This window comes from Typopeltis vanoorti, chromosome 21 (assembly GCF_054136105.1).
Source record: "Typopeltis vanoorti isolate ZY-2024b chromosome 21, IOZ_Tvanoo_1.0, whole genome shotgun sequence".
NCBI lineage: Eukaryota > Metazoa > Arthropoda > Arachnida > Uropygi > Thelyphonidae > Typopeltis > Typopeltis vanoorti.
The window spans coordinates 97,663,383-97,678,405 of NC_143569.1; the positions used below are offsets into that span (position 1 = coordinate 97,663,383).

The 15,023-nt window shown below is 39.7% G+C and overlaps 1 protein-coding gene across 1 annotated transcript in view; it reads left to right on the forward strand.

The window, feature by feature from the left end:
• LOC150095133 (uncharacterized) overlaps nucleotides 1-15,023 on the forward strand; it is a 489,238-nt gene that overhangs the window by 119,220 nt on the left and 354,995 nt on the right. The window contains exon 6 of the mRNA XM_090410959.1: nucleotides 13,367-13,622. Coding sequence (XP_090267085.1) covers nucleotides 13,367-13,622 — 256 coding nt within the window. The remainder of the gene's footprint in view (nucleotides 1-13,366; nucleotides 13,623-15,023) is intronic.

Sequence of the window (15,023 nt, forward strand, 5' to 3'; positions counted from 1 at the left end):
TTAATTATGGTGATATCAATTGGAAGGAGGAAATATCACGTAGCAAAAAGGAAATGGAGTTCATACATCTGCTACGAGATAATTACTTGAAACAGCACGTAACTGAAGGGACACGTGGTGTGAGAGTGTTGGACCTGGTTATTGGTTCAGAGGTTATATGCTTAAGTAAGGTGACCTCGTTACCTCCAGTTGGTGAAAGCGATCATGTGGTATTGACTTGGGAGGTTGCAAAATCTGTGGATTTTTCTATTAAGAAGGGGTATGTACGAAACTACAGGTTAGGCAATTATAACAAGCTTCGGAGTGAGCTTGCAGCCATCCCATGGCAGAACATATTGCAAGGGAAAGATGTTAGCAGTGCTTGGGATAAAATCAGCGGGTATCTGAGGAAAGCAATATCAGATTGTGTCCCCATGGTCAGGAGGTCAAACAAGGCAGGCATTAGATGGATGAGCAGTAGTATCAAGCTTGAACTACAAAAAAAGAAAATGTTATGGAGAATTTACAAGGAGAAGGGCGATCAGGACACCCATGAGCAGTACAAGGCTCAAGCTAGGAAGGTTACCAGCATAGTAAGAAAAGCTAAATCAGATTATGAGAAGACCTTAGCCAAAGAGATCAAGGGTAATCCCAAAGAGTTCTTCCGCTATGTGGCAAGTAAGAGGAAGAATGACTTCGGAAGGATAACCTTAGTGGGTGTTGATGGTATTGAGGTGACAAAATCAGATGTAATAGTCGAGTTACTGAGTGATCACTTCTCAAAAGTCTATCACCCAAGTGAGGATATCTCTATACCTATAGCAATACCTAATGTGAGAATTGAAGCTAAAGAATCAGAGGTATTAAATATATTGCGAAACTTAAATGCAAACACTGCGGTAGGCTTAGATGGAATATCAGCTCGGGTGTTGTGTGAATGTGCAAATGAATTGTCAACCCCTCTTACCTGGATATTTAATTTAAGTTTGAACTCTGGTATGGTCCCTAGGGAGTGGAAGTTAGGCAAAGTGGTTCCTTTGCATAAGGGTGGCTCTAAAACTGCAGTATTGAATTACAGACCAATCACCATCTCAGGAGTAGTGGTAAAAGTATTGGAAAAGTTGGTTAAAGACAAAATTCAAGAATGGGTGGATCAGGATATGATACTCTATAGAGGCCAACATGGTTTTGTTAAAGGTAGATCCTGCCTTAGCAATCTATTAACTATCCATAATAGAATAACATCAGAGTTGGACAAAGGAACTGGCTACACAGTGGTACTTCTGGATTTTGCTAAGGCTTTTGACAGGATACCCCATAGAACACTGTTACTCAAATTGGAGCAGATGGGAATGGATATTAAATTGGTGATATGGATAGGAGAATGGCTCAGGGAGAGATACCATAAGGTGGTGTATGGAGGAGCCGAGTCCAGAATGAGGCAGGTGACCAGTGGTGTGCCTCAGGGCTCTGTGCTTGGGCCAATGTTGTTTAATTTGTATATAAATGATATAGGAAACGGCTTAAAGGGAGATATTCAGTTGTTTGCTGATGATGCAAAGTTGTGTAGTGCAATAAAAAATCAAGCTGATGTTGAAAGTTTGCAGGAGGATTTAAATAAGCTGGTAAAATGGGCAAAAGAAAATGGATGTCAGTTCAATGTGGAAAAGTGTAAAGTCTTGCATTTTGGGATTAAAAGATTACCAGCTGTGTACTACATCGATGGAAAGGTACTCCAAGAGATTGATGAGGCTAGGGACTTAGGGGTATTGGTAGATAAGGAGATGAAGTTCAGAGGACACATTGCTAAGGTGTCCAAGATTGCACATAGGATTACTTGGTTGTTGAGGAACACACTGACATCCAGAGATAAAGAGGTTATTATTCCCCTTTATAAAGCATTGATACTTCCACATTTGGATTACTGTGCTCAGGTCTGGTCACCTGGATTCCTTGGAGATGAGGAGGCTGTGGAGAGGGTTCAGAGAAGAGTGACCAAGTTGGTGAGTGATATAAAAAATGCTCCCTACATTGATAGATTGAGAGCTTGTGGATTGCAGAGATTGGTTGATAGGCGAAGAAGAGGGGATATGATAGAAACATTCAAATTACTAAAAGGTTTTTATAGGATTGATGCAGGGGAAATGTTTCAGCTGTGTGATAGTGATGGAAGAACAAGAGGTCATCTCTGGAAATTAAAGAAGAGTGTGGTTAACAAAGGTGTCAGAACAAGGTTTTTTGCCTGGAGGGTGGTGAATGAGTGGAATTCATTGCCTGACTTTGTTGTGAGCTCTTCATCTGTAAATGAATTCAAGAAGAGATATGACAGATATTGTTTTGCTAGTTTGGGTCTCCCGCGATGAGTCTACTGACTCCATGGAGATACCCGTAATAATAGTAATAATAGTAATAGTAATAGTAATAGAATAATTATTAAAGATTACGCTACTCGGCAGTAAGGAATGATGGCGGATTCAGCAGCAGTCGCAAGTGGCGTATCGCCAAGTCCTCCACCATTTAAGAACTCAATTATAAGCAATATCATAAAGAACTTTGTGGCATGCAGTACTTGCGGCATGTATGCGTCTCGGGAATTAGATATGTGGCTTGTGAAAGAGAGCGGAGAGCGTATGTGCACAAAATGCAGGCAGTTAGAGAAAATAAGTGCTTTAGAAATATCGATATCCGACTCTGTTGCTCCAGGAACGGGGAATGAATGTAGGAAAACAAGTAGTGTGATAGGAGAGAATGAAAAAAAGATATATATGAATGAGAAAATAATAGTTGATAGTGTGAAAGTTTAGGAGATGGTTTTGTTTGGGAGAGTGAATTTAGATTAAGAGTGACTGACCTGCAGAGGGAGATAGAGGAGTTGAAAGAGGAGGTGGAATGTCTTGTGAATGAGAGCAGAAGTATGAAAGATAAGATTAGGAGAATGGAAGAGATAAATGCAAGGCGAATCAGAGTAGGAGAGAGAGAATTCAGGGAGTATGAGTGAGAGGTATGGGGGTGCTAGAAGAGGAAAGAATAGAAACAGTAGAAGAGAGGGAATGAGAGAGAGAGAGGTATGGGAATGCTAGCAGATGAGAGGATGGAAACAGTAGGAGAGACAGAATGAGAGAGAGATATGGAAGTGCTAGAAGAGGAGAGAATGGAAACGGTAGGAGAGATGGAATGAGAGAGATGTATGGGAGTGCTAGAAGAGTAGAGAATGGAAACAGTAGGAGAGAGAGGTATGGGAATGCTAGAAGAGAGAATAGCAGTAGAGCAAATGAGAGAGACCTATGGGAATGAAAGAAGAGGAGAGAATGGTAACAATAGGAGAGAGGAATGGTAAGAGGTATAATGTATGGCGACTCAATGATCCGTGGTGTTCAAGATAGGATGCGTGAGGAGTGTTTGCCAGGAGGAACAATAGAAAGGGTGGCTATGGCAATTAAGAGAGGTGGAAGGGTGGATGAGATTATTGTGATGGTAGGAACGAATGACTTGAGTGGTAATGTAAGTCAGGCAGCGAGAGATATGAGATTTTTGCTTGAGACTTTACGGAAGAAGACAGAGAGAGGAAAAATAGTGTGCGTGTTGCCTAGGTATGATAATGATGAGCTGAGCAGAAGAGTGGTGATATTGAATGGCATAATAGCGAGAATGTGTGACAAGAGAGGACTTGTATATGTGGATGCTTGGAGTGCGTTTGAGGAAAGAGAGGAATTGTATGCGAGAGACCGTTTACATTTGAATGAGGAAGGACGTAGGCATCTGGAGAGATTGCTTTTCTGAACGTGTCAGTGTGTCCAAGGGAGGATGATAGCAGGGGTGGCCTCTTGTGGGAATGGATACTTGAGAGAAGGGAGACAATGTCAGGTAACACTGAGCCCAGTGGAGTCTAGAAGGGATAATGCTGGGTATAGAAACAGTGGCATTTATATGCTTTATACTAATGCCAGGAGTATCCGGAATAAAGGAGAGGAATTGGTGGCGCAGATAGATCAGCCTGGCCAAAAATTATTGCGATCACTGAGACGTGGTTAACAGAAGGGGGATATAACAACAGGAATAGAAGTCGCTGGGTATAGCATTTTTCGTCAGGATAGGAGGGGAAAGCGTGGTGGTGGGGTACTGCTTATGATAAGTGATGACCTATGTCCTCTAAGAGTGAAGGCTTTGGAAGGAAGTGAGACAAATGATTTTGAGAGCGTATGGTGTGAGGTAGAGGTAGGCAAGACATGATATTTACTGGGGTGTTGCTACAGACCCAGGAGCACAGAGGATGGGGACCAGGAGATGTTTAGACAGCTAAGTTTGGCAAGTGCAAGAAATATGATTGTTATGGGAGAGTTTTAACTACAGTAGTATAAATAGCATCAGATAGATCAGTTGATAATAATTGAGTTGACGATCTCTCCCACCAGTTGGTTAGAGAAGTGATCATAACAACAGGTTTTGACTTGGAAAATGAATAGACATTTTTCGTCAGAGTATCAAAGAGATGGGGAAAGCGTGGTGGTGGGGAATTACTGCTTAATGCAAGTGATTATAATAGTCCTCTAAGACGTCAAGGCTTCGGGAAGTGAGACAAATGATTTTGAGAGCGTATGGAATGTGAGGTAGAGGTAGGCAAGACATGATCGTTACTGGGGTGTTGCTACAGACCCAGGAGCACATTGTGACCAGGAGAATATTTGTTTAGACAGCTAAGTTTGGCAAGTGCAAGAAATATGTATACCACGAGATTTTAACTACAGTAGTATAAATAGCATCAGAAGAGTTGATAATAATTGAGTTGACATCTCTCCCACCAGTTGGAGAGAGTGATCATATGGTTTTGACTTGGAAAATGAATAGACATCCAGGAGTATCAAAGAGATGGGGAACTTATGTGGAATTATAATGCAAGTGATTATAATAGTCTTAGACGTCAACTTCGGGAAGTTTCATGGAGGGAGGAATTGGAAGGCCGGGATATCGTTAGTGTGTGGGAAATTGTGAAAGAATATTTGTTAGCAGCAATAGTAAGTTGTATACCACGAGTGAAAAAGAGGACACAATTTGGAGTAAAGTGGATGACAAACAATATTAAACAGGAATTGCATGCAAAAAAGAGGCTAGAAGAGATATATGGAGACAGGTGAAGAGAAGATGCATGAAGAATATAAGACACAGACCAGAAGAGTGACTAGTGTGGTAAGGAAAGCGAAACTGGAATATGAGAGGAGATTGGCCCTAAGATCCAAAGAAAATCCTAGGGAATTTTTTAGCTATGTGGCCAGTAGGAGGAGAAATGACTGTGGAAGAATGATATTGTGGGATAAAAAATGGGAATAGAGTGACTGATGCAGAGGACATAGCGGAATTGTTCAATGAACACTTCATCCTAGAGGAGTCAGTTTTAATGCTAGAGGGATAGAACTGGTTCGAGGTTTAGAGGTACAGGAGGAGAGTGTGTTTCAGATACTGAGTACTCTGGATGTCAGTAAAGCTGTGGGACTGGATGGTATTTCACCACGAGTTTTGAGAGAATGTGCTAGGGAACTGACAGTGCCTTTAACCTGGCTTTTCAATAAAAGTCTAGCTTCGGCAAAGGTGCCCAGGGAATGGAAGGAAGGTAAGATAGTGCCATTGCATAAGGGTGGTAACAGACTGGAAGTGTCTAATTATAGGCCAGTCTGTGTGTCATCAGTAGTTGTTAAGATCTTGGAGAAAGTAGTGAGGGACCGTATACAGCATTGGGCAAGGGCAATGTTATCTGTGAGAGTCAACATGGATTTGTGAAAGGGCGCTCTTGTTTTAGCAATATGCTAGCCTTTTATAATAAAGTTACAAGAGCATTAGATGAGGGAAAGGCATATACTGCAATTTTCTTAGATTTAGCGAAGGCATTTGACAGGGTGCCACATGATAAGCTGATATTTAAGTTGCAGCACATGGGTCTGGATGTCAGATTGGTCAACTGGATTCAGGATTGGCTGTCTGATAGGTATCAGAAAGTTGTGTATGGTGGAGCAGTTTCAAGGAGGCAGAGGGTTACAAGTGGGGTCCCACAGGGCTCAGTACTAGGACCTATATTGTTTAATCTTTATATCAATGACATTGTCAGTAGATTGCAAGGGGATATTCAGTTGTTTGCGGATGATGCAAAGCTGGGAAGGATTATTAGTAATAGTGCAGATGTGGTAGCCCTGCAAGAGGATTTAAATAAGCTAGCTAGATGGGCAAATGAATGGGGGTTTCAATTTAATGTAGCTAAATGTAAGGTCTTGAGGTTTGGGAAACATCAATGGGATGCTGCATACTCTATGGGAGGAGTTATACTGGAGGAAGTAGCGTAGACAAGAGATCTGGGGTTGATGATCGATAGAAATCTGAAGTTTAGGGGACATATTGCAAAGGTGGTGAAGGTAACACAGAGGATTGCTGCAATTATGAGAAGGACACTGACCTGCAGAGATAAGAGGGTTATCATTTCGTTGTATAAGTCTCTGACCAGACCATACATGGACTATTGTTCTCAGATTTGTTCCTCAGGATTTGAAGGGGATAAATTAACTGTGTGAAAGGATACAAAGACGGATGACAAAGATGGTTGCAGGACTGTACAAGCATAGCTATGAGGATCGGCTGAGGGAATGTGGACTGCAGAGTTTGGTGGATAGAAGAAGGAAAGGTGATATGATTGAGACTTTTAAACTGTTGAGAGGTGGTTACAGGGTTGACACTGGGGAGTTCTTTCGCTTGGTTGAACAGCGGGAAGGAGTGATGACAAGAGGCCATCCCTGGAAGTTACGAAAGGAAACTGTGAGCAAGAAGGTAAGGAGTGGTTTCTTTGTGTGGAGGGTGGTTGAACCGTGGAATGCTTTGCCTGATGGAGTGGTGAGAGTGAGAACGGTCAATGAGTTTAAGGAGTGGTATGATAGACTTTGTGTTTCTTGGGGGGGGGGGGGGAAATATCCCCTCGATGAGTCTTGACAGACTTTATGTTCTTAGGAAGGACCTCCCACAATGAGTCTTTTGACTCCATGGAGGCCTGAATAATAATAATGATAATAATAATAATTGCTAGTGTACACAGGTGCGGGTGATGCATGGGAAAGAAACACACTTGGGGTACAAGACAACTGTGCTGATTTTTGCAATATTCGCTGTGTATGTTTTGTATTGAATATAAATACAATAACATTTATAATAACATATGTCTGTATGATTTTTTTCGATGGGGGGGCCATGAAATATATTAATTTTTTCAAAGGTGCCTATAAATCCATAAGTTTGGGAAACACTGCTCTATATAAAATATGCCCTGCTTAGGAGAGCATTGCAGTACCATTAATTTGTTTGTAGATTTTCCCCTTAACCTGTAAAGTAACCTGCATGCATAAGTAAATATGAATAATTTCAATATATCAGAAAGGACGTTAGACTTAATTAAATCATCAATATCTGTTAGCGGAACATTAATAAATAAAATTGACAATAATACTTGATGCAGTAGTCCAGGCATTCAGATCTGATAATTATACAATGGATCAAAACTTTTCTGTCTGTAGCTGTCAGTGACCTTGTTATGATTTTGGCTATTTCATTTGTTTTATTTTATTTCTATTAAAAAGACAAGTAGACTAATAAACTCATAGTGCTATACATAGTAGGCTTTTTACAAACATTCCAGCCCAAGATGGAATTCAAACCTACAGCCAGTTAGTTGAAGAGCAAGTATGCTGTCTACTTGGCAGGTATGCTGACTACTAGACAGTACTACATGATTCTGTATAATTATTACTCTCCTATCAATAATTCTCCTCCAAATTTGTCTATTACTTGTCAGCTCTCCAATATTGTAATAGCTAACATTTCAGACTTCTAATTCACTTTTCTAACTGAATCAATGCACCTAGATCTTGGTTTTCCTCTGGATCTTTTTCCTGCCACCTTAGCATCAAATATCTTTTGTTAACCTTTCCTCTCCCTTTCTGTTTAAGTCACCACACCACCTTATATTATCCCTGCTCACACATTCCTGAATGCTATCAATGTCAAAGTTCCTTCCTAAGATCCTCATTTTTAATATGATTCTGTCATTGATGCTATCTGTTCAGGCCCTTAATTTTTTTCAGAATTCTCATATCTGTGGTCTCTAATCTTTGATCAAGTGCTTTATTTTTAACCCAACTCTCAGATCCATAACTTAGAACTGGATAGAGCATGGCGCTGTATACTGTTAGTGGTTTACTAATTTCTCTCATATTCCATATAAATTTATTCAACTGACTTCACACCAGCTTTGTTTATTTTGTTATGTATTTCCAAATTTAATTTGCCACCTTCACTAAAAACTTTCAACATTCACTAAAAATTGTTTTTCTGTATGTCCATAGAAAATTGTTTTCTATGTTCCTACCTATTTCATCGTTTTAGTTTTTTGTTATTGCTGATTTTCATGCCAAATTTGTTACAAATGTTAATTTATTTAATTAGAGAATCCTGAAGACTTGCACTGGATGTGTTTAGTAGTACAACATTATTTGCATAAAGTAAAGAGCCAAGTTTATAAGTATATATGCGTAATTGTTTAAGTAAGAGCGGCTGTAAACGTTGTACGCTACCGATATTATTAGTGTGGGGTTTTTTTTTCTTGCTTAAACTAAATACGAAAACGTTAATATTAGACCTAGTAACCTGCAGAGAAAAAAAATGGCGGCTGCATTGTCATTCCATGATTTTAATTTGGATTTCAGTAGGTTCGTTAAGTGTGAGGTCTGTTATATGTATTCCTTTGATTACATAAATGATTTGTGGATGTTTAGTGCGGATGGAAGAAGGGTGTGTGCGAAATGTGACCTGAACGAGGAATTGATGAATGCGAATATGAAGTTGATGACAGAAAGTGCTAGTACTGATTGTGTCGTGAGTGCACGTTTGAAAGAGAATGGCGAGAAAGACAGGCGAAAAAATGTTAAAAAATCAGGAAAAAAGAAAAAGAGCGATTTGACAACCGTAACGGATGTTAAAAGGGACGAAAGTGAGGCGGAAAGAAACGAAATTGAGAGAACGAATGAAAGTAGAAATGGCGTGGTGCAGAAACCGCAAGTAAAAAAAATCGAAAGAATGAATGATAGCGAAAAAAGAATGACTGATGGCGAAAGTTGGACGCATGTTGGAACGAAAGTACTGAACCAAAGAAAGATGAATGACAGTAAAAGTGAGAAGAATGATAGCGAAAGTTGGACGCATGTTAGTCCGAAAGTACGGAAACAAAGAAAGATATGTGAGAGTGAAAGTGAGAAGAATGGCAGTGAAAGTTGGACGTATGTTGGACTGAAAGTACGGAAACAAAGAAGGATGAATGAGAGGGAAAGTGAGAAGAGAGGGTCGAGAGTTAGAAAGTTAGAAAGATTTAATGATAGAGTGAATGTGTCGCGAGGTTCAGAAGGTGAATTGGATTGGATGAAGCAAGAAATGAAATGGATGCGGAATGAAATTAAGAGAATGCAGGTCAAAACTATTAAAATAAATCATGATGGCATGAAAGAGTTAACAAAAGATGAGCGAGTGGCGTTGTATGGCGACTCCATTATTAAAGGTGTGCTAGAGGATAAAATGCACAAGGTATGTTTTCCAGGCGGTAAAATGAGTAGAGTGATTGAGGCATTGAACATGAGGCGGGAACGAGCAAAAGAGTTAATTGTATTAATTGGAACAAATGATTTGAGAGAGAACAAAGAGCATGTCAAAATGAATGTCAGGAGACTGCTTTGAAAGATAAAGGAGAATAGTGTGACAGGAAGGGTGGTCAGTGTGTTGCCTAGGTATGATTGTGGTGAAATGAGGCGGAGAGCAAGGATTATGAATGATATTCTGGCTGAAATGTGTGAGGAGTACAGTTTGTTAATGTGTGGAATGAGTTTGAGGGACGAAGTGAGCTGTATGGGAGCGATGGACTGCATTTGAGTGGTTATGGTGTGAGTCGCTTGGAGAGACTGCTGCTGGAAGGTAGAGAAGTGAATAGAGAGAATGAATCAGATCAACAGGGGAGTGATGTGGAAGAGCAGGAGAGTAAGACAGGAGAGATTGAAGGAGTGGAAATGAATGTGGAAGTGAATGGTATGAGTATAGATAATGAGAGAATGGGTGTGCAAGAGAAGCAGGGAAACGGGGAGGCTCAGGGTGGACAGGGATACACAGCGTGAGAAAGGTGGATGCTCCAAGAGGAGGTGAGAGAATGTGTAGGCAAGAAAGTAATGGGATGATCAGGGATCAAAAGGAAACAGATGGAATTGCAAAGGGTTCTAAAATGAAGAAGCAGAAAGGGAAATGGCCCCAGTCCAGCATGGAGAGATCACATCGAGTGAGTGGTATCAGTGGAACTAGCTGTAGATCCAGAAATGAGTAGTTGTGTTTGTATACCAATGCTAGAAGTATAAGAAACAAGGCGGATGAAATGGTTGCACTAATTGCGTCTGTGCACCCAGAGATTGTCGGAATAAGTGAGACATGGTTAGATGAGGATGACATCCTGACAGGAATAGAGATGGAAAGGTATGATGTGTTTCGTGAGGATAGAAGGGGTAAAAAGGGAGGGGGAGTGCTATTGATGATAGAGAAAGAGTTATGTCCATACAAGGTAGAGATGCAAAGGGGAAATGGGGCCAGTGGTTTTGAGGCAGTATGGTGTGAGATAGAGGTGAATAGAATCAAATACTTGGTGGGATGTTGTTATAGACCTGGTAATGTGGATGGTGGTGATAGTGAAATGTATAGTCAAATAAGCCAAGCAAATAAGAAAAGGGTGATCATTATGGGTGATTTTAATTATGGCAATATAGACTGGAATGAAGAGATAGCAACTGGAAGTAAAGAAAATGAGTTTCTTGAGTTTTTGAGGGATAACTACCTCAGACAGTATGTAACAGAGGGCACAAGAGGATTAAGGGTCTTGGATTTGGTCATCTCATCGGAGGATGTAATTATCAATGAGGTATCAAATCATCCACCAATTGGTGAAAGTGACCATGAGGTGATTACTTGGGTGGTTGCCAGCAGTGCAAGGACCCCTGTGAAAAAAGGGTATATGTGGAACTACAAGGGGGGTGATTATGAAGAGCTCAGGAGACAGCTTGCAGGTGTAGCATGGAATGAGGAGTTAGCTGGAAAAGAGATCAATGCAGCTTGGGGGATTTTCAAAAAATATTTAGTGGATGCAATGTCTAAATGTATACCACGGGTTAAATAAGTTAGGTGTGAGATGGATGAATAAAGAGATTAAGCATGCAATACAGAGAAAAAGGGCATTGTGGAGGCAGCATAAGAGAAGTGGAAGTAACCAATTTCATGAGTTCTACAAAGACCAGGCAAGGAGAGTGACTTGGTTGGTGAGAGTAGCTAAAGAGAGGTATGAACAGCAGTTAGCTAATGAAGCTAAAAAGAATCCTAGGGAGTTCTTTCGATATGTAGCCAGCAAAAGAAAGAATGATTATGGAAGGTTGACATTGATTGGAGGAAATGGTATAATGACAGCTGTTGCAGAATGTGTGGTGGAGATACTTAATGAGCAGTTCATAAAGATCTTTCAATCTTGTGAATGTGACTTCATGGAGAGATTAAGAGCAGTTGATGATGGGGAGGAGATACTGACTGTAAATGAGCAAGAGGTGTTTGGGGAGTTGAGTAAACTAGATGTAAATAAGGCTGTGGGACTTGATAATATATCACCGCGTATTCTGAAGGAATGTGCCAGAGAGTTGACACCTGCCTTGACATATTTTTTTAATACGAGTCTTGCACTTGGTCAAGTCCCTAAAGAGTGGAAGGAGGGCAAGATTGTGCCACTTCATAAAGGAGGTGATCGAACTCAAGCATCAAACTACAGGCCTATCTGTGTGTCGGGTGTTGTGGTTAAGTTGTTGGAGAAGCTTGTGAGAACTAGAATCCAGAGTTGGGTTGACAACAATGGTATAATCTTTGATGGACAGCATGGATTTGCTAAAGGGAGGTCGTGTTTTAGTAATCTACTTACTTATTACAATAAAGTGACTGCTTCCTTGGACAGAGGAGAAGGATACACAGTAATATACTTGGATTTCACAAAAGCTTTTGATAGAGTGCCTCATGATAAGTTGACAGTCAAACTAGAGCAGATGGGGTTGGATATTAGATTAGTGCATTGGATTGGAGACTGGCTATCTGATAGGTATCAACAAGTTGTGTATGGGGGTGCAATATCCAGGAAAAGAAAAGTCACTAGTGGAGTGCCTCAGGGATCTGTTTTAGGGCCATTACTATTTAACTTGTATATTAATGATATTGGCGAAGATTTGGATGGAGATATTCAGTTGTTTGCAGATGATGCAAAGTTGGGACGAACCATAAAGAGTAGTGAAGATGTTGTGGCCTTGCAAGAAGACTTGAATAAATTGATTGATTGGGTAAGCAAATGGGGATGTGAGTTCAATGTTGCAAAATGTAAGGTTTTAAAATTTGGAAAACAAAGATGGGATGCAGAATTTATGCTTGGTGAGAATATATTGTTGGAAGTAGAGGAAATAAGAGATCTGGGAGTGATAGTGGATAAGGATCTAAAATTTAGGGGTCACATCGCCAAAATTGTGAAGACAACACAAAGACTTCTGGGAATGATGAGGAGGACACTGACGTGTAGAAGTAGGGAGATTCTTGTTCCATTGTATAAGGCTTTGATTAGGCCACACATGGACTATTGTGCCCAGATTTGGTCACCTGGTTTTCAGAAGGATGAAGAGATGTTGGAAAGGGTCCAAAGGCGACTGACTAAGGTAGTTTCTGACCTCTGGAATGTCGAGTATGAGGAAAGATTGAAAAGATGTAATTTGCAGAGACTAGTGGAGAGAAGGAAGAGGGGAGATATGATAGAGACCTACAAGTTGGTAAGGGGTTGCTATAGGATCAATGGTGGAGAAGTTCTACAGCGAATAGTGGGAGATCAGGGGAGAACCAGAGGTCATCCCTGGAAACTGTATAAAGAGGGTGTGAGTAGGGGAGTGAGAGGCAGGTTTTTTTCGTGCAGAGTTGTGAATGATTGGAATGCCTTGCCTGAGAGTGTGGTGTCTGCAAGGAGTTTGAATGTGTTTAAGACCCGGTATGATGAGATGTGTGTGAGATAAAAGGACCTCCTAGATGAGTCTTTGACTCCATGAGGTCTTGTTTAATAATAATAATAATAATAATAATAATATATATATATATATATATATATATATATATATATGTGTGTGTGTGTGTGTGTGTGTGTATGTATGTATATATATACATATGTTGTTTTTCTGTTTTCTTTTTTTTTCATATATAATATATATATATAATATAATATATATATATATTTTTTTTTTAATATTTTTTTTAATTTTTTTCTGTTTAGCCTTGCTGAAGATTGGAAATGGCTTTCCCATATACTCCCACATACATTCTGGGAAGATGAAAGTACAGCATGGATTAAAACCGATCTCAAGTTGACTCAGTCAAGTGGGAGAAAAAGAAGCCTCTTAAACAGCATTGTAACAGTTAGTAATCCATATGCTGTTCTTCAGTATGATATACACTCTCTACATGTACCAGGACATTCTCAGTTTCATGGAAATTTATCACTAACAGAGAAGAACACAGAAAAGTTGCTGGTAAATGATTTCAGATACTTAGAATACATACTGTAATTAGTTTAGTTGTCTGATGAAAGTAACATGCAGTACTTTTTTTTAAGATGGTACATGACAGTAAGGTATACAGGCACCTTTATTAAGAGTAATGTGTTATATATGGATGTGGTGCATTTAGAAATTTGTAATATTCAGTCATTGTTTACATTTACATGGTGTGCAGAAAGTTATTTAGTGGCATTTGCATTGTTCAGTATGTCCATTGTTAAGATATTGGCTATATCTTAACAATGGGAAATACTGGCATAACTCATCAGCTATCAAAATTGCTTCCCCTGCCCTATCTTTAAGAAAAATATACCCCTCCATCTCTGTTAGTATCAATATGTCATCCTTATCCAACTATATTTTGCTTATTCTAACCATTTCAACTCGATCAATGCCAAAATTTCATTTCCTTATTTCAGATATTTTTGGAATAATAATCAAATATGATAGCTCGTTTCTGGGTCTATACCAAATCCAACTAGTAACATTTCTCTAATCCTTCCTGGCTATTTGTCTCTATCGCCACTTATAACACAGTTCTTGCAGACCCCAAAATGTTCCTTGTACATCCCTAGATGAGTCTTTAACTCCATGTGGTCTTGGGATGATCATAATAATAATAATACATCTCCAGCCATTTGATTACTTTCTTCTTTGCCCATGAATTCCCTTCTGCATCCATCATCCATGCTTCACACAATGTTTTACTGTCCACTCTGACCTCCCCACCCCATTTTTGTGTTTGTCTTGAATTCCTGTTCTCCCATTACCATCAGTATTCTCCTCTTCCACATCACCTTCTCAGAATTTCTGTTTACTGCAGTCATTACTCTTCCTTTGTGTAGTGGAATCTGTAATTGACTCACACCAAAACCTATGAAACAGTCTTTCTCCCTTATGCAGTTCCATGCTTTATTAAAAATTATCCCACATGTACAAAAATTGCACTCTTTTTCCTTGCCAGCTCACATGCAATTCTGGACACAGCTGTTTCTTCAGAAGCGACCGGTAAATGTGAAACATTAAACCTAAAAAAATGTGATAGGAAACCAAGTGACTAAGTCTTTGCACAGTATATCCACATGTGGCCATATTAAAGCCTTTAGTCTCCATTTCTCTCTTCTCAAAAAGTTCTTCAACAACCAGGCAATTGTGAATTATTTTGATCACTTTAACAATATGCCCTCTGAATTCCAAATCTCTATCATCACCCAATCCCAGACTTTATCAATTTTCAGCAGCCTGATTCTGTCAATACAGTATTATTATTATTATTATTATTATTATTATTACCCAAGACCTCCATGGAGTCCAAGACTCATCTAGGAGGTCCTTTTATCATACACACACACACAGCTCATCATACCATGCCTT